Source organism: Neolamprologus brichardi, chromosome 8 (assembly GCF_056152115.1).
Source record: "Neolamprologus brichardi isolate AB-2024 chromosome 8, ASM5615211v1, whole genome shotgun sequence".
Lineage (NCBI taxonomy): Eukaryota > Metazoa > Chordata > Actinopteri > Cichliformes > Cichlidae > Neolamprologus > Neolamprologus brichardi.
The window spans coordinates 10,278,406-10,299,143 of record NC_142111.1 but is presented as its reverse complement, the minus strand read 5'-3'; the positions used below and the strand labels follow the sequence as shown (position 1 = coordinate 10,299,143).

The window sequence follows — 20,738 nt, the reverse complement described above, 5'->3', positions numbered from 1 at the left end:
CATTCTCTTTTCTGTTTGCTGTTGCAAGAAATACGTTTTGCTTGTTTTTTTAAGAAAGATGTTTCACTCAGCTTTGTTCCAGTTTTATTTTCGTGTGCGCAGAAGTATTGAGCAGAAAAACATACCACGTATAATTGGTTTGCTATGTTTATTCTCAGATGGGCTTTGATAACGAATGCTGTATAAAAGCAAATTGATCTGGAAATAAAACAAAGGCAATACAACGATAATTAAAGTGACTTGCAGAAGGTGCAATTTTATACACAAAGACTTCAGTGATATGCTGCTCTGTGCACACATGAATAACACACACACACAGGCAGCTGAGGCTCAGGTGTTGTGGACTAATATCAGGGTTGGCAGTTCGATCTGGTCCCCCCCACATGCCAGAGACCCCTTTGTACACAACCACTGGTGTGTTGAAATACGCCTATGGGTACTGCCAAGTTGGAACAGCACTGCGTAGGAGCAGACCATTTACCTTATTGCATAATGGACCCCAAGAAATCTGGGATCAAGCATTTTCTGAAGTTCTACAGAAGCCTTGTTGTATGATAAGTGAGTCTGACACATCTGAGCTAGCATCACGAGGACCTGCTGTAATCCTACTACCAAGGTAATTGTTAGAATCAACATATTGATAGTTAGCATTATACCATCTGATTGGAGGCAGCAGTCCAGTGAGGCTACATCCATGAGACGGCAATTCATTTTTGGTTTTATTGAATGTAATGTAATTCAAAAAGCTTCAGATAGGAGGTTGCTGCTAAGTTGCTTCCACTGGGGGAGAAGATGATACATATATAATCTGCTTAAAGTGGAATTTGCCTGGTCTGACAGCCGACTCTTGACTCACCGAATATTTATAACACAATTTATAAACAAATGAATTAAACGGTAAAGGTGACAGGCTGCACGCCATTATTTACTACGACAAAATCAGAAGACGCACACATCCATCATACACAAAACTGATGCAATTTGTCTTTCCAAACGAGGTCTGACAAACGGGTGCTCGACTCTCCCTCCTCATTATTATCTTATGCAGAGCACTGACTGGACTTCGGAGGGTTGCTCCTCAGCTACCAGACAGAGCTGCTGTTTTGGTCACACTTTACTTTGCAAATCCCAAGAAGACGTCTTCACACTACTTTAGACACTAAACACTACTTTTTTTATTATATTTTGGCCAACTAAAAGTCACCTAAACCTATTCAGTTAGATGGTAAAGACAATGAGAGATCGTTATTTTCACAGTACATTTCTGTCAAATGTTTAGACATATTGGTCATCTTTTGACTTAAAGGCACTAGTAAGTAATTTCTTTAAGTTATGTAATAGGAAAAAAAATGTTGCACTCATAAACATACAGTGGTGTCTCATAAACTTAGAATTAACCCATTAAAAATACATAGGAGTGGGCCCCATGTTGCCACGTGACTACACTGGTCGAGATGGACATTGCAATTCCATAATTGCCTCTTGAGATTGACCATGTGGTCTGTCTTTTTAAGCTACTTTTCATTTAAAGATCACAATGAGATCATTCAGACTGAATATGACCATTTAACATTTGTACATCTATATTTTTGTCATGTGTTACTGATTATGTTTTTGTCCTTCCCCACCACTGCTCTCTCTCCTGCACATGCTTATTCCCAATTATGTAACAGGTAGTTATTGTCAGCAGATTAGACATTACCCCCACCCCCCAGTGTTAGCTCCACTTTAAAGACCATTTGATTAACGTCGCCTAACAGCAGCTAACAGAGTCTAACAGCAGCACTTACAGAAAGGTTCAGCATAACTCACCTCGGTATCGCTGCCATAAGTGAGCTTCACTGACTCAAAAGCTCCTTTATCAAAGTTACAGCCACCCTAGTTGGCATTATGCACTTGAATTCGGAGGGATATGATTTTAGAAAGTAAATATAGTAAATATTTGAATGTAAAATGCTTGAGTGTTTGCAAAATAGCTCCATATTTAGCAGCAGTATATGAGAGAGAACCGGAACCTTTGAATTTGCTGGCCAGACCATGAGAAAAAGGTCCATGCTCACCCCACTTATTGAGAGACATGTGGCCTGATGGGAAATAGTAATGGAAATGTGATAAATGGCTGCATGTTAGTATAACCTCATTGTTGCAAGCTAGTTAATGTTGTCATTACTTAAAAAGCATCACACCAGGTTACATGTAATGTTTAATCCTTCAGCAGTTGATTAATGTAGCTCTGAAATTGGGCAGGACTGCAGGAGTGTCAGATTTCTTCCGCAGCCATGAAACGCGCTCTATTGTCGGCCCTAATTTAGTCTAATGATTGTTTCTGCGTTTGCTCAAGGTAATAAAAGCCCGTTCCGTCTCCAAATGACTGAAGGTCTTCTGACTTTTTTTTCCACCTGTTATAGTACTGTGTTCACATTCACAATCTGATTGATGCTTTATGAAAGCATGCTGCACATATTAAGGCAGGGTAAATTGATTATATCTGCTGCCAGTGAATACAGGGCCTTGGTGCATGGCCAAGAGTGGCTTTGTCTATCATCCACTTTGCTGATGTTTGATGTTTAGCTCAGGCACACAAACTAAGAGTTATGGATGCCTCCGAAGGCCTAATATTGTATTTCAGGGTTAAAATTAAATAAGGATATTTAATTTTGTCATTGAAAATATTCTTACAATCAAAACTAGAGCTTTATTACTTCAACATTTCCAGTGTATTTGTTTCAGCTCGTTCTTCATCTCTGATAAATATGTGGTGCTACACCACAAGCAATTTGACTGTATTTTACTTTACTATTTAAAAATAATATGATTGGAGAGTGTAAGTGTAATTTAAGCTTATTTGCTAGCGTTTCCTGAGCGTTAAGTTTATCTATTTTCAGATGGCCTTTAGTTAAACTGTAAATGAAACTCACTGTTTGTATATTCCAGTGCAGATGTCCAAGAAGCAATGACATGAAATGTTATTTTAAACAGATTATGGATCCTACTTCCTTTGGGGTTTGACATGCAGGGTTACACATCGAATGCAGCACTCAAATGTATGTAAAAGATGGATTCACTCAGTCGATGGACTTCAGTACAGACAAACCGACTGTGGGATTCAGGGTTAAAATAGTAAATAGCTGCCACGCCGACGTCACACTGCATCAGCAGCATCTGCAGCCGAGTACGTTTAATGAGCAGGGGGAGCAGATAAAAAGACAAGATGGGCCGGGACAGGACAGAGGAAGCATTACAGAGCAAAGGGCCGAATTAATCACCCTTATTGCCGGAGGGATGTGACTCGTTGTCTGACTCTGGCTTTGGCTCTGACTCACTGGTGTAGAGATATTTAACAGCATCACAGATTTGCCTCTCTGAGAAGTTGTGTTACTGTGACAATGCATTGTTGCAGTGTGTGTAGTATGCAAGGTGAGATTTCTGTCTTTATAGTTAACCTTGGCAAAGCTGCAGTGTGTGTGTGTGTGTGTGTGTGTGTGTGTGTGTGTGTGTGTGTGTGTGTGTGTGTACACTGGTGCGAATGAAGAGCCCGGTCCTACGTTTCTGATATACTCCCCCCGCTGCTGCTGAGACTGAGGAAGCAGGGTGACCTTGGAGCTGTGCAGAGACCGCCAGTGTGATTATGGTAATTCCCAGTCCCTGAATTCCACCCCATAGTGAACTCTTCCTAGGTGACACCAAGCTCACTTCCTCCAGCCCCACTGATAAACACGTGAAGGGTGGTGAATATTTTTACTGTAACGCAGCCTCAATTAGTTTAGCCCATTTGTATGGAGCGAGCTGCCTGTGTTCATAGCTGTCCGTGTGCATCTCTTGTGTGAAAGCAGCATTTGTCAGGCACAGAGGAAGCCGTTTCTCCGCTCGCTCTGTATTCCCTTTACTTCAGTGGTTAGTTTCAAGGTTTTTCCGATGAAGCAGCACATCACGCTCCCTGTAGCCATCACTGTGGTGTAATATCCTTGAGCACTGGAAGTGATTTTATGCTTTTTTTTCTCTCTTTTCTGTTTTTTTTTTTTTTTTTGCTCTGGGATGTTGGAAGAATTTAAGTAATTTCCCACCAAGGTCAGCTATTGTGATCTTTATTTGAAAAGTAGATTTGATTTATAATTGAGCAAGCAGCATTTTTTTTCAGCTATTCTTATAGTCTGAGCATTTGTTTGTTCGCTCTGTTCATTTCTGAACATTGTGTATCTGTTTCTTCCATTTCAAGCATTCTCATATGCCCACACACTCTCCCAGATCAGATTTAATTGTACTTTACCCTGACTGTTGGTGCACTGCTGTGCTGAGCTGTTTCCTCTCAGCAGCTCTGAGGACGTTTCGAGTGGATGCTATTGATTTTTCTCAATGCCCCCTGGTCTCATATATTATCGTGTATATTTTTTTTCCCCATGTGTAAATTTTGGACAGGGTAGAGAAATGCAAATTCTCTGAGGAAACCGTGGCACAGAGTGCTTTCACACTGACCCTGTTATCTCACGGTGAGGCTGATGAATCGTTTCTGTTCCTGCAGGCCTGAGCGTGGCGTCAGCAGCGCTGGATTCTGGCTTTTGTACATGTTGACAGGAGCCATCCCGATTTATGTTCTGTTTTAACTTTGGATCCGTGTTTCTGTTACTGAAGTTGTTCCTCTAAAGATCTGCTTTGACTGCCGTGCAGGAGCGCAGGTGTGTAGTGTTTTGTCACTTTGAGGAAACTGACAGCGTGGCTGCTCCGCCACAGCTTGACACTGCAGATAAGTTAAAAAAAAAAAAAAACTTTGCAGACTCTGTCTCTACGTGCACATCATCTTAGGGTTTTCATCCTTTCACGCCCACGTTTCACCAGGGCACGCAAAGATGGATGAAGATGTTAGATTGGATGAGGACTGATTGCAAGCCACGCTGCTCGACTTCAAGGAGCGTATTGGCGGCATAGGTGATATTTCGCTTATCTCTTTTTTGTGTGGATGACACAGAAGTGTCCATCTCCTTCCTCGGGTGGAAATATCTTTAATGGAGCTCCACCAGCCTGACAGCACTATTATAGTTGAAATGAGGCTCAGAAATGGTCGCAACTATGGCAGATGGCATTTGAAGCTATGAGCTTTTCAGACTGTAAAGTAGACAAAAGGCCATGTGACATACAGCCTGCCTCTAGCTTAGTCACCCAGACATTTACTTATTTTTAGTCCAGCCACTATCAAACTCTGTGCTCGTGTATCAGACCTATAGAAAGACGTCTTACAATCAAAGTGAATCAGATATTATGTCCTGTGCATTATGGATAAAGCTAATGCATAGTTAATCAGTTGAGCTGTTACTACAGATCCATTGCACAGCTATTTATAGAATTTATACTTTGTTGTAATCTCTGTTAAAATCTTTTCATTAATGAGGATGTTGCTTTTGTTTTTTTATGCTGAAAGCATCTTTACTTATTAAATGAGTTCATGATTAATTAGTATTTTTATATATTTTTAAAGTGCATATTGGGCTGTTGGCTATAGAATTGAGCCTTGATGCATATGCTGACGTATTGGTCAATATTTTCTCACCAGTAATAGATGAAGTGATCAGTTCATTCTAAAATGATTACAAAGTAATTTCTTTTTCGGCCCTTACACAGATCAGTATGAAGTTACAACCTCTCTCAGGTTTTACAGTTTTTATATATCAGCACATTACATATCATCTGTTTCAAACTTGTTTTTAAAGGCAGGTAAATACAGCCTCAGATAAGCAACAACTTCTGATTTAATTGTAAATGCAGAAGCAGCGTGGAACACTAGGTATAGAGTTATGTGAAAAAGTGTTTGGCTACTTCCTGATTTCTTTTTTTTTTTTAATGTTTTCAGACTTAAATGTTTTAGATGATCAAGTAAATGTAAAAATTAGACAAAGATATCACTAGTGAAAACAAAAACAGTTTCTAAATGAAAGTGTTTATTATTAAGGGGAGAAAAATCGCGCCCTGGGTGAAAAAGTGATTGCCCCCTAAACCTAATAACTGGCTGGGCCACCCTTAGCAGCAACAACTTCACTCAAGCGTTTGCGATAATGTTTGCGGCAAGGAGTCTTTTACAGCGCTGTGGAGGAATTTTGGCCCATTCAACTTTGCAGAAATGTTGTAATTCAACTACATTGGAGGGTTTTCAAGCATGAACAGCCTTTTTAAGGTCATGCCGCAGCATCTCAATCAGATTCAGGTCACGACATTGGCTAGGCCACTCCAAAGTCTTTATTTTAGTTTTCTTAGGGCATTCAGACGTGGACTTGCTGGTGTGTTTTGGATCATTGTCCTGCTGCAGAACCCAAGTGACCTTCAGCTGGATGACACTGACAGAACAGATAGGCTGATATTCTCCTTCAGGATGTTTTGATAGACAGCAGAATTCATGGTTGCGTTCACCACAGCACGTCTTCCAGGTCCTGAGGCAGCAAACAGCCCCAGGCCATCACAGTACCACTGTCATATTTTACTCTTGGTATGACATTCCTGTGTTAGTTTTACGTCAGATGTAACGGGACTCAAACCTTAAAAAAGGTTTAACTTTTTGTCTCATCAGTCCAAAGAATATTTTCCCAGATGTCTTGGGGATCATGAAGATGTTTTTTGGCATATGTGAGAAGAGCCTTTGTGTTCCTTTTGGGCAGCATAGGTTTTGTCCTTGATCTCTCTATGGATGCCATTTTTGCTCAGTCTCTTTCTTATTGTTGAATCGTGAACTCTGACCTTAACTGATGTAAAGGAGGTCTGCAATTCTTTAGATGTCGTTCTCTGGTCTTTTGTGACCTCCTGGATGAGTTGTCAAAGTACTCTTGGAGTAATTTTGGTCAGCCAGCCACTCGTGGGAAGGTTAACCACTGTTCCAAGTTTCTTCCATTTGGGTATAATGGTGGTCTCACTGTGGTTTACTGGAGTCCCAAAGCCTTAAGAAATGGCATTGTAACCCTTTCCAGGCTGATAGATGTCAGTGACTTTGTTTCTTAGGTGTTTTCTGTAGATCGTGACATGTTGTATTGCTTTTTGAGCTCTTTTAGCCTGCTTCGCTTTGTCAGACAGGTTATATTCAAGTGATTTCAACAGGTCTGCCAGTAATCAGACCTGGGTGTGTTTAGTGATTGCAGTAATTGTGGTTAAGCACAGTTCATGATTTAACAAAAGGGGCAATTAATTTTTCACAGGACCAGGTAGGTTTGGATAACTTTCTCCCTTAATCAATGAAATCATCATTTTAAAAACTGCATTTTGTATTTACTCAGTTTATCTTTGTCCAATATTAACATCTGTTTGATGATCTGAAACATATAAGTGTGACAAATATCCAAAACAGTAGGGAAACAGCAAGGGGACAAACACTTTTTGACACCACTGTATCATGATTCAGTAGCCTGTAGAAGCACCTTTAGGAGCACTAACTTGAACACTATTTATTTTCTGCATGATTTTTTATCAGTCTCTCGCATCATTTTGAAGGCATTTTGGCCCGCTGTTCTTTGCATCATTGCTTCAGTTCGTTGATGTTTGCAAGCATTTGTTTATGCACAGCTCTCTTAAAGTCCTGCCAGAGAATTCTGACTACGCCATTTCCATTTGGCCATTGATTCATTGATCATTGAGCCCAGTTTCAACCTCACATTTGACACTAGAATACTTTGGTATACAGACAAGTTCATGATTGACTCAATGAATATAAGGTGCCTATGGCTGAAAAGAAGCCCCTGACATTTGGAATGAGGCGTTTGGTCCAATATGCTGTGGATCTGTGCATTATGACCAAATAGCTGCACTTTGGTCTCGTCTGCCCAAAGGAAACACTTCTGAAATTTGTTTAGATGCAGCTTTGCAAACCTGAGCAATGCTGCCATGTTCTTTTTAGAGAAGAGCTGAACATTGCACCGTCTGACCTTTGAATGAATTTGCTAGGATTTCCACTCCTGGGAAGACTAGCAACTGTCTTGAATGGTTTCCACTTGTACATAATCTGTCTCACTCTAGAATGATGGGCTTCGAATTGTTCGCCAATGGCCTTGTAACCCTTCCAAGACTACTGGGCAGCAACAATTACTTCTCTGAAATCACTGTCTTTCATCCTTGGCATTGTGTTAACACAAACCTGAATGCTCCAAAGCAGCAAACTGCTAAACATGCTGCTTTTATAGAAGTGCTCACACTTGATGATTATCAGTTAAGGTGATGCTTAACTGTTGTTTAATAAATAATGATGGTATGATATGTCACGTGTTGTTGGTCATGTGATGTTATATTAAACCCATTTTAAGACATGCAAAGATTAGAATTTATGTACTTTCTTTTTACTATACTAGATTTTGAACATTATTATTTGAGGGCTGTGCATATTAATTACAGACATGACATTTTTGGCAGTTTTAAACCTTTACATGAGTTCATTCAGTATGGTGTGAAATAATGTCATCCTAAAAGATCTGACACCATCACCATATGTGCAGCTTTGCCTATGTATGTTGGTGTTTTTTGTTTAGAATTGCATTCATATTTACGCAATAAATTTTTTAACCCAAAGAAACCCGGCTAAACAAAATAATCCACGCAAATTTCACAAACAGTGCGCTCCTATGTATTTGTTACTTAATCTGATTCCTATTAAAACAGCAGGTACAAGCAGCAGCATCGTGATTAGCTTGTTTAACAGGAACTCTTCTAAATGGACAGCAGAAAATTTAAATGGCAGCACACTGAGGTAGAACCTGCAGATCTGATTGCATGATTGCAGCCTGACTGTGTCACCATTCCTCATGCACTCATTCTTTCCATCAATCTACCCCTCTTCTTATTTGTGCTTAGTAAATAAATCTGATCTGGCATTTTTTCAGTTTATTAGCCAACACAGGCAGCCCTGTGATGCAGAGATGCTGACTACAGCACATCTCTGTGTAGAGCCACAAGATTTAATGTCTGAGGTGATTGTGTACACATAGAGCAAACCTAAAAGCTAACAGTCTAACAGTATCAGTGAGGAGGTGTTTTCCTGCCTGATAGTTTAAGTGGAAGCTTCTTTCCATTTTAAGTAATTGAACCTTTTTATCAAGTTAACAGTTTCTCTCAAATTCTTTAATGTCTCACAGTGAAATGTATTGAAAGTATATTTCAGGTCATCTTTCTTTTGAACTTAAACCGGCAGACTGAAACAGCGAATAGAAACCGATTTCTCTTTACTGACTCAACCACCTGAATAAATAAACACTCATTATCCTTTAATTGTCCTCTCCTGAGTAATTTATTGGCTGACCAACCTAGAAATGCATCTCAATCCATATTAATGTTTTCAGCCGTACTTTACATTCCTGAATGGAATCTTTAATGCGGCATCTGTTTTTCTTTTTTTTTCTTTTTGTTTTGTTTTATTTTTTTAATCTGCAGTAGTCAATATTTTTGTATTACCAATGACTCAGATGACCAACCTTAAAGTGCCAGTTGTGACACATACTGAAACACCCACAGATAAATCACCAATCGCGCTTCTCCTCGGGGCTTTAGAGTCTTTTAGCTCATTATTTTGGTCCCATGGCCTGAAGCGTTGCTGGTCTGGTCCACTCTCATCGATACAGTTTCCAGTGGAAAAAATGCTAAAGCCTGACTGTAATGTACCTGACCCAACAGCTATAACACCCAGAGTGATTATCTGGTAAACATGGAGTTTAAAGCAGTTGAAAAACCAGATATTCCCCTCAAGAGTTGATGAAATCCAAACAAAGATGAAAAGAAAATACAATACTGGACATTTGTTGGGTTTTAGGAATATCGAGTCTTTAGTATTTGCTGGATGAATAGTTACAGTTATGTGAAAAAGAGAGTGCACCTCATAATTCAGAACCACCTTTAGCAACAACTTGAGGAAACTGTTTTCTGCATCACTTTGTCAGTCTCTCACATTGTTGTGGAGGAATTTTGACCCACTCTTCTTTACAATGTGCTGATGTGCTGTGTTTGCTTTTCACTAGTTGTGTTGAAACTAAACACAACATATCAGTTATTTTGAGTGCGTCAAAGTCCCACCACATCATTTCAGTCAGGTTAAGATCTAGATTTTGACTGGATCATTGCAACCCTCTGATTTCTTTCTTTTTCAGTCATACTGTTGTAGTTTTGCTGCTATGCTTGAGATCATTGTCCTGTTGCATCTCCAATCTCAGGATCGCATTTGACTCTGGAATACTTTGGAGTTCATGCTCAAGTCAGTGAATCCAAGGAAAAACGAACCCAAATCATCACCCCTCCACCACCGTGATTGTCAGATTATATGCTGTGTTTGTGCTGATATGCTATGACGGATGTTCTTCCGGGAGTCTTGTGGTTTGTTCAGATGCAACTTTGCAAAACCCTTTCTAAACACGCCTGACTTCTTTTTCGAATTGTACTTTTATAAACTTTAACATTTCACATGCTAAATAACACATGCAGAGTCTCGAAAGATTTTTGCAGTTTCTCTGAGCATTGCACTGAGTTTACTGGGACGTCCACTCCTGGCAAAATTGTAGTATTAAAGCTGCAGACCAGCAAACTGCCAAAGCGTTTGCTTTTATAGAGGTGCTTACACTTACTGATGATCAGTTATTCAAATGTATATGATTAGGATTACCTGGGTACAACCCTCTGAATTACCCTCTTAATTTCTGTTGAAACAGTAAGGGTGCATTTGGGTATTAACAGGAGTGTATAAAGTCCGTTCTTTTTCACAGGACTGTAAAATGCTTCCACTATCAGCTGCCCAGGCAAGCATAGGTTGTATATGCTAATCATCTTGTTCCACTTCATAGGTGATGAAAAAAAATCAGTTAAAGCAGACTATCTGAAAAAAAGAAAACAGTCAAAAACTCGTTTTTTTTTTTCAGAAAGCATTTGCTAAATTTATCGTGCTGTTCCCTCTTGAACCCTCACTATCTTAGTTTTAACCCAAACTATCTACAACCATTAACCTGCCTTTTAAGCATCCATTTAATAAAATGTTCTCCTTAAGTGCTTTAGCTATAAAATAAGTAGTTGAAGTAGCCACGGTTGATAGTTGGCCACATAGCTGCAGACACTGAAGAGCCTCGTGTCATGTTTCGCCGTATTTTTCAAGGTTAGAACATTTACTGTACTCAGGCACAGCCTGTATTTTACTGGCTACACAGCAGCACAGCCTCGGGCACTGTCAAACTCTGGCCTGCGATCACCTTACCACCACTTGTCCCATAGAGACTGGAAATCCCAATTTGACCCACTGCTTAAGGGCAGCCTGGAGTATCCATGTATGGTTTGACAGAGAGGCTCAGTTCTGTGAGCAGCATTGACTTTACTGCAGCAGACAGAGTATAGCCCCGAGTGTGTAGTTGACCTATACACTCTATAAAATGCATCATTTTTACTGTCTACATTGCAGTTGACTTGAGGATGTTGCAAGCTCACAAAAAGATTTGAGGATGTTGATGATGATGACAGCGCCAATAAATATCATGTGCTTGAGATAGAAAGTGTCGGCTCACTGCTGAAGTAATCGCACTCCTCACGTCTCAGCTCCTGCTGAGTGCGAGAATCCTAAATCTTAAATCCCCTGAGGCAGAAGAGCCCACATGATGCGCTTGTTCAGTATTCATGCTGTATTCAGAAGCCTCTCACCAAAGTCGGGTGAGCAGGAGGAGAAAGCAGTTCGTATCCTCCCTGTGGGGCTCTGCTCTTCCTCCGAGCCGGAGGTCCCAGGTTGTTTCCTCTTCCTCACCTGCAGATGGTGGTGTCACATCCCTGAGTGTCTCCTCAAATGAGGTGATCTGTACTGGAGTCAGCAAGTCAGCAAACCTCTCTGCTCATAAAGCTGTTCCCAGCTGTATTTTGACATTCATTTTGGATCCTTTGAGGTCACATATATTAGACTTTGCTGATAGTAATGAACCCACTGTGAATACCCTCTCTGCAGTCCCTACAACTATGAGGAGATGTAACTTATTACTTTTAACTTTTGTGTTTTACTGCATGCAAATCATAAAAGCGCTGACGCTAACCGGCCTGATATCAGCCTAGCAGTAAACTGCAACCAGTCATATTTGGCTAAAGTAACTAAGCACTTAGATGTTAAAGGGCCAATAATTCCCTTTAAGAGAGAGTGAATATTGTACTTTATATCTGTTAGGTGACAGAAATATGACCCAAATTCATATTTTCTGTTGGATATGTAAATGATATTTTCTATAAGGTAAAGTGATTTCTCAAAAGCAATACAACTTAAAGTTGAGAAACCACTTTAAGACATTAGAAAATACATTATATGACACTGTCACAGATTTAACACTGTCTGTGAAGCTGGATTTAAGAAAAGAGTGTTTAGACTTCAACTTTTTGGAGCATATGCAGTGCCATCTTGTGCAAATACATGATGGTTTGTTTGGTTGCCCAATAGTCATACGTTAGTATGTCAGTAGTTGGAAAATAGCCAAACTAAAACTAAAGAACAGTCTAAAGGGTATGTGCACTATCCACGTAATCTCCCTCTTAAGTAGCAAGTGGTTCTTCATTGCTAACTAGCTGCACTTAAAGGAAGATTCCACTAGCTAGTTGCAATGCTAAGGTTTGTAGCAAGCAGTTTATAAATGACAACTATGTGGAGGAAAAGGTCTTTGAGTAAGGTGCACTGATAATTCGCAGGACCAACAAACTGAATACTAATTCTGGCCCCTGCGTATTTGATTTTTCCTGTATTAAAGTCGGTTGAACAGAGCGTGTCAACCAGATTGCTAGCAATGAATTAGCGGAGGATGAGCAGTAAGCTTGAGAGGTGCACAAGATCTGACCAGCACTATTTTATTTTTGTTTAATTTTGAAGTTTTTTTTTTAATTCAGTTTAGTTTGAGGTGGTTTTCTGACTGTTCCTCTGTGTTAGTTTTAGTTAACTATTTTAACCCATTCTTTTGAATTCAGGATGTGGCTGCAAACAAGCTACAGCTTCTAAAATGTGGATCCTTCATACACATATCCAACCTAGCAGCACACATCACTACAGACAAGTTGACTTTTCAGATGTAAACTTTTCCTCATTATCTAATAAACATTTGTGTCAATATTTGAACAAATGTATGAATTCTTGAGGTATTTTGTGAGGTCACAGTGACCTTGACTGTTAGACTTTATAATCTAACCAACTCATCCCTGACTCTATAGTCGACATTGGGTACAAATGTGTTTTTAAAAAAAACAAAAAACATTTCCTCAGAATTCCTTAAAAAATGGGATGGATAACGGAGCAACTGGAAAATATAATGCTTCCAGCTATAATTGCAGGCAGGCATGGAATCTGATTAGAATCTGTTAACTAAACTGAAATTCAAAGGCCAATAAAAGACTATATTTAACAACAGTTGCATTAGCATAACTAAAATCCCAGATGATATCTCTCATATCAATATATCACCCGGCTCTAATGCATGGAAGTAATAAATTAACTGCAGGAAAGTCCCAGAAGAAGCGGAAAGGGGGAACTCAGAAGTTGATGCTGCTGAAGTTGCTCCAAATCAATTTTTTTCTTTACTTTGAAGAGATCAGAGACCACATACTGTATGCTACACTGTGTAATTGCAATTTGGTGGAGCTACAAAAAAATGGGCCACTGTGAATCTTCTCAAATCTTTTTCTGAAGCACCAACCTTCATATGCACCATAAATCCACATGAAATAGCCCATAGGTGTCAGAGCGAAGAGAGATGAATGGCTCAGCAACACATTCTGATTACCATCTGTCTTTCCACGATCATCACCAGCACCGCGGGCTGACAAGTCGTTCTTTAAGACCGTGTTTACTCTGTGCGGTCCCAGTGTGCGTGCATACACACACATACAGAATGTGAATCTTCCAACATGCATTATAGATCTGAGATCACAACTCCAGCAAATCCCAGCTGTGATTAAAAAGAAGCTGTGTTGTTTTATCAGCCCTCTCCGCTTCCCTTATCAGCTCATTTGCATAATTAACAGGGGCTAACGTCGTCCTCGCGAGCAAACCGCCACAGCGATTTCTCCAGCCTGGAATTCTGTCCTACTTCATAGTGTCACAGCAATCCTTTTTTTCTCACAACAATTATATGGTTATACCTTTTAAACACCGTAACACTGTAAATGTGATTTTGTGTTGTGTTTTGGCTGCTTTTGTTCTTACTTTTTTTGTGAACAAACATTTATTCGCCTTGGCATTCAACTCGTATAGCAAAATGTTGCGCTGTCAAGTTCGCTGTCACATTGTTTGAAGGCACGACTCTCAAAACGCATCCTTAGGGACAGTGTGAACATGCGACGCAGCCCACAAGCGTTTGAGCTCGTATAGCGATGCAGAATGAGCTCAACTTTTTCTGGTGTCGAGAAATGTGTCTCACTTGTCAGAGCAACAGTCAGCAACGCATTTTATGTTCTAAGGGGAAGCTCCTACAATATTAGAAGCAGATGAAAAGCAACGAAAAGATGGTCCCCTTTGATCAAACACTTGGCGATGTTTGGGTAGGATCCCGTTTTCAGACCTTTGTTAGAGCCAGGCTCAGTGAGGGGCAGCCATTTTCCAACACCGGCTGGTGAGGGGAAAGAGATGACAGAAGAAAGGAAGAAAGAGACAGGTGACAAAGGAACAGGACTAAACACAAACTGTGGGATTTATTTCATCGTATTTCCTGTCACTTGATTCTCTGGGTTTTGCTTTTTGTAAGGCTAATTTTAGGAGCTGTGTTTACATGACTAATGCCTTGCCAGTATTTACAGGTTATTGTTTGTTTCTTTGTTTTTTAAATGCCAGCTGCCAGTGCTACATTTAACAGAATAACTGTTCACTTACACTAACTGGACCTTTTGTTAGATACAACTCGCTAGCATGACGTTGGACCCCCTTTTTGCCTTCAAAACTGCCATAATTCTTCCTTGCACAGATTCAACAAGGTGCTGGAAACATTGCTCAGATTTTCTTCCATATTGACATTAAAGCATCACACAATTGCTTCAGGTTGGTAAGAAATTACTTCTCAAACACCATTACAATGCAAAGCAAGGCGGGATGTTTCAGACCATGCTGTTTGCTCCAAATTCTGACCCCAGAAAACAAGATCTTTCAGCAAGTCCAGAATTATCAGACCAAGCAATGATGTTTCCAGTCTTCTAGCATCTGAATGGTAGCCACAGTTTCCTGTTCTTAGCTGACAGGAATAGCAAGCCTTTGTGGTCTCCTGCTGCTGTAGCTCATCTGCTTCAAGTTTCAAAGATGCTCGGCTGCATAACTTGGTTATAGCAAGGTATCAACTAGATATTCACACAGAGTACAGCTGCTCAATGGATATTTTCTCTTTTTCAACCCATTCTCTGAAAACTATGGAGATGGTTGTCTGGGAAAGTTCCAGTGGATCAGGAGTTTCCAAACTACTCAGACCATCCTGCGCCATGTTCAGTATAATTTCTACATGCTTTATTACATGCCTAAACAAGCTGCTACTAAGTGATTGGTTGATTGTATATATCTGTGTGTTAATGTGCAGTTAAACAGGTGTTTCTAATAAGTTAGCCTGTGACTGTACGTCATAAACACTCAAAGTTTCTCATGTACTTGAAAAGTAACAATAATAGCAGCTGCAAGGTTCCCTAGTTGTGGTGCGAGCCAGAACAACCTCTATTAGTGCAGAATATGTCTGCTAATTAGCTACAGACTATATCTTCATCTTTCATGTACAGAAACATTGACTGATCTCAGAATTGCTTGATTGACTGACACGTACTTGATGTAAATGTTTGTAATTTCAGTGACCCTTTGGTCTCGTTATGAATAGATCTTTACATTTTTTTTAACTGTTGCATGTTGCGCACCAAAATAAAGCCTCAGTAGGTGCAAATCCTTATTTCATAGGGCAAGTGAAAGGCCAAGAGAATGATGTAATTTAATTGAACATGTCGTGTTTTATGTAAGTGCCGCTTTTTCTCCATTTAATTAATAGTCGACCGTAGAGTGACTGTAGAAAAATGCTCTCACTTAAACAGATCATGAGGCAGGGTGAAGGTTAAAGCTGCCACACAGCTCTTCCTTCTAAACATGGATCCGGGGTGGGCATGAGTGACAGCTCCTTGAAATGCAACTGTAAGGATGGGACAGGTTACATCACCGTAATTGTTATAAGGCCGTACACTCAGACGACATCACATCTTTTTAAACGCTGCTCTGCCAAACCTGACCCGAGGTTCACTGTAATTGAAGACACCTGTGCACACAGTGGCTTTAAGCGCGCCACTCCAAAGGAGTAAATTAAAAGGCATCAAATAACTGCTGCTGGATCCCGGCTGGTTGGTAAATGAGCCTCTTCATAGCAGGCGTTTTGACGTGTCATAGTAGGAAGAGCGCAGGTGTAAATAATCCCGTTTTTGTCCCACTAAGCCACAGCAGCGTGACCGTGAGCCAGCGAATGGCATTCAGCCATTGTTAATTTTATCATTTACACCTGCTGTTACAAGTCAAAACATATTCTGTGACCGTTACGTAAGAGTGCAGTCACTCGGTGTTGTGCCATTATGCTCTTCCCTCTGTCAGTGCCACTCTTTTTTATGTTTAAACTATCATTTTAGACCCATTTGGCTTCTTTCCATATCTGCACGTCGCAGATTAGACGTCGCTCATGAATTTAACACAAAGCATTTAGAGCACACAAATTGGACATTATCCTCCTCAGCAAGGTTTCGCTATGTTCTTCAGGCCCTGCTTTGATCAGACATCAGCCTCCCGAAGGAAAGTCCAATTAGGAAACGTTACTTTTCAGCCCTCTACGTTTTTATGTAATCAGTTTTAGCAGATTACACGCAAACCTGCCTGAGTGTGTGTGTGTGTGTACATATTTAGGAGTGGGCCATGGATTTAATATAAAAGGGCACGTGAAGGTCGGCTGATGTAGCACAGCCCCTGTGAGCGTTGTGATTTTAACACTGAGACTGTTGGAAAAATGCTGTGAGGAAGGTGACTTGTGCTGCTGCGTGATGAGCAAACTGACGCTGCCTTTGGTTTTTTTTTTCTCCCCTCTGCTCTAAAATGCTGTCTGTTTCTCTTTCACTAAAACACACAAAACGCACTCTCTGTCTGCATCGTGTGCGCTCTCTCACACCTACTCCTAATATACTTCTCTCTTTCTGTCTGTGCAGGCTCGCTGACAGTGTCCATCACCGACATGCGTGCTCCAGTGGTGGGGGGCTCCGGGGGGGTCTACGCTCTGTGCTCAGCGCATCTGGCCAATGTCGTCATGGTAACTGCAATCATCATCATCATCATCATCGTGGCTTCCATTGTTATGTCTGAAAACGGTTTTTGGTAGGGACAAAATGTCAGAACAGACCTACAGCGTGGACTTCACTGTTTTGTTTGTTTGTTTTTACTTTTAGGAAATGCTAGCCCGTGAACAAGGCTATAATTCTCCTCTAATTAAATGGAATTTCAACGTATTTTACTTGAAATTACATTCTAATTATATTTATCTTGACTTACTTAAAGGTAGGTACACTAGAATAAGGAGGTGACAAGTCTGGTTTTTACAGGAAACAAAGGAATAATTATACTGTAAAGTTAAGTTGCATGTAAGGAATTTTAAGTAGTGCGTAATTAAGGAATGGAGACACAAATTGTTCTGTAAGTGATTTGCAGTACTGCATGATTTCCTGGTAATTTACTGGAAAGGCAAACAATATTTCCCAAGCTTACGTTGTACTTTTCAGGGCTCTCTAATATAGTGGCTCAGCCTTGCCTAACTTCCAGATATTTTACAGGAAAGGAGACACAATGTGCTTAAAATTATTTACAGTATAATTTGTGTTTGCATTCCTGTAAAATACCTGTAAGTGGAAACGTTAAGAAATGCTTAAAATCCACAAACTTATGCAGCTTTTAAAATTATTTACAGTATTATTTCTCTTCTTTCCTGTAAAATACCCAGAAGTCAGACACTACTTCAAATTACCTTTATACTACTTATTATTACTAATTATTTCCTTGTTTTCACTAAAAACACAACTTGTTACTCACTTATTCTAGTGTACCTCTAAGTATTTGTAGGTAAATATAGTTTTATTTATTTTAAGTTGTGTGTAAAGAATTTAGCAAACCACATGAATAATTGTAATAATTTTAGACTGGAAAGAAGAGAGAAATAAATGATATTGTAAGTAACTATACTGTAAAATTCCTTAAAAGTTAGGCAAAGTTAAGCCACTCTATATTATGTCCTGTGCCTCGAAATGTACAGTGTTACAACTTAAGATGAGGAAACATCCTTTGTTTTTCCACTAAATTATCCAATACTTAAAATTACTCATGGACTATGTAAAATTAATTAGACACTAGTTATATTTACTTACAGTATGATTACTTTGTTGTTTCCTGTAAAAATTGACCTGTTACCTCCTCATGCTAGTGTACCCACCTTTAAGTATTTGTAGGTAAACATATCTAAAAAGAGAAAAGATTAAATCCCGTGTATTTACAAGGAAATTACGACATTAATCAGGAAAAACTACTGGTTATAAAGTGTACCCAGTAGTTTTTCTGCTGCAGCAGGATCACGTGTACACACGAGCACACAATATTCGTTATCTGTTATCATCTTATTAACAAAATAAGGTTAATTCTTTAGGTTGTATAAGGCTGGTGTACTTCAGACACTAGACCCTTCCTTTTTTCTTTTTTGTCATCTGTATTATTAACTCTCAAGTGAGCAAGTGTTTTACTGTTTTTATTTGTGTCCGCTGAAGAAACAGGAAGTGAATTCCCACAGTGCTGCTTTGAGAGCCTTCTTTCTTTTTCCCAGCATTCAATTATGTGTATTTGGCACAAGGCGGCTTCTTCATGCTCCTCTAAACTCAAGGCGGTGTTACATCTGACGACTGGCTTTAACTAATCGCTGTTGACTGTGGGCAGCGAGGACGCCAGCAGAAATGGAAATTAAAACGTGCTGACGGGCCCAAAGCAAAGCCTCTGTAACTGTAACTGTGTGCTCACAGCAGCTTACAGTTTGTTTGGTCTGTTACGCTTGATGCCGGTTTGTTGTTGGGAAATCCTTTAAGGCGCCTCTTAGTTCTGCACCGATGAGTTTTTGTCTAGTTTGGTGGGGAGGGGTTAAGAAATTCTGAAACCTTTTCCGATCTTGACTTCTTAAATTTCAAGAAACCAAGACAGTTTCAGGTTCAGGAAGGTTTCAGGCTCTGTACCTCACTGCCTGGAAGACGTACAGCTCTGGATAAAATCTTTACAATCCTTCTTGGAGCCACATTAAGTTTTGTCTCTCTCCATTTCAGCCCCCTGAATATTATAACATGACCTGTAACAGACAAAATGCAGTGGCCGTGCTCCGGCTACAGATTGCTCTTCACCTCCTACAAGAGTGGAAGCATCAAAGCGAACTGTGTCCCATCAGACAGAAGCAACATCACATCACTCCCAGCTCAGACCTCCTCTCCCACTCTGCTGTGCTGACCTCTCCCCTCCTCAACATTAATCATTTATATTTTTCCAAAAAAACTACTTTAACTTTACCTGCATTCCTGCTCTTGGCTTGTTTTAAACCTACGGTCACAGCAGGTTTTATTTATACACCCCTCCTGAATTTTACATGGTATTCTCCATTTCTTTTTGTGCCATGAGAGAAAAAGAGAAGCGCTGGGTCATATTCCCAACAGCTGGGGACCTGAGAAAGGATGGGACTGGTGCAATTATTCATCCTGGAAAGTAAATGTGTTATTCTAAGACAGGATGCCATTGTTCTCCCCCCCCCCCCGCAGGGATTTACAAAGGCTACTTATTGGTCCATTTTGCCATTCCCTTAAATTATCTTCGTCCTAATTAATAGAGTGCTACTGGATTGGAACCAGTAAGTGGAGAGCAGCCAGGTGCATAATCGCGCCTCTGTCTCGTGTAAGCGCCGCCGCCTCTCTCTGTCGTGGATGTGGATTGTCTTTCTTCATAGTCTAAATATGGCCCGAGGAGAGAAAGTGAGGTGTTCCCTGACGGGCTGTTATAACATGGTCAGATATTCTGTGGTTGTTTGTGCTGACAGGACACTTCTGTGTTGCAGAACTGGGCCGGGATGCGCTGTCCATACAAGCTGCTCCGCATGATCCTGGCGCTAGTTTGCAGTAAGTTTTCTAGATTTTACTCTCGTTTCTATTTCTGCTCTTTTTCCGCATATGTTTAATGTAAGCAGACATGCTGACACTTCAGTATAGCTCATACATTTTCTGAGTGGGGTTAAAAACACGTAAGGCCGATCAACATCCGTAATGGCCCAGAGCGAGAGGCTCCCTGGTTGAACATGCTGCTTTATTTTCGTAGCATTTGAGTCATACTACTTGTCCCTTTTCTCCACACGAGGGCCGATACACTCTGACTTTCATTAGTGAGCAATATGTTCCCTCCATCTGTCCAAAGCCTGCCGCCCCCGAACCGAGAGAGCGGCGAGTCTCTGCTGGAATTTCATATTTCTCCTCAGTGTTTTCCAAACAGGGGACGGATATTTCAAAATAAAACGCGACAAGTTATTTGTGTGTGCAGCTGTGAAAACCAAATTATAATTTGCTCTGTGTTTATAGGATCAGTGCTGAGTGTTTGTTCAGCTAAAGAGACTTTGGAATAGCCCCAACGACCACGCGAATAATATTTTGAAAGCAATTTTTTCGAATAAAGTTCCATTTAAATCCTCGTGAGACCTTTGTCTGCAGAAGCAGACTTTGATAAAACACTTTAGCAC

General features: G+C 40.2%; 1 protein-coding gene across 3 annotated transcripts in view; it reads left to right on the top strand.

Annotated features, from left to right (window-relative positions):
• Positions 1-20,738, top strand: part of rhbdl1 (rhomboid, veinlet-like 1 (Drosophila)) — a 66,304-nt gene that overhangs the window by 39,043 nt on the left and 6,523 nt on the right. For all 3 annotated transcript variants that reach the window (XM_006801055.2, XM_006801057.2, XM_035912187.2), the window contains 2 exons: positions 17,149-17,249; positions 20,067-20,127. In XM_006801055.2, the coding sequence (XP_006801118.2) occupies positions 17,149-17,249; positions 20,067-20,127 (162 nt within the window). The remainder of the gene's footprint in view (positions 1-17,148; positions 17,250-20,066; positions 20,128-20,738) is intronic.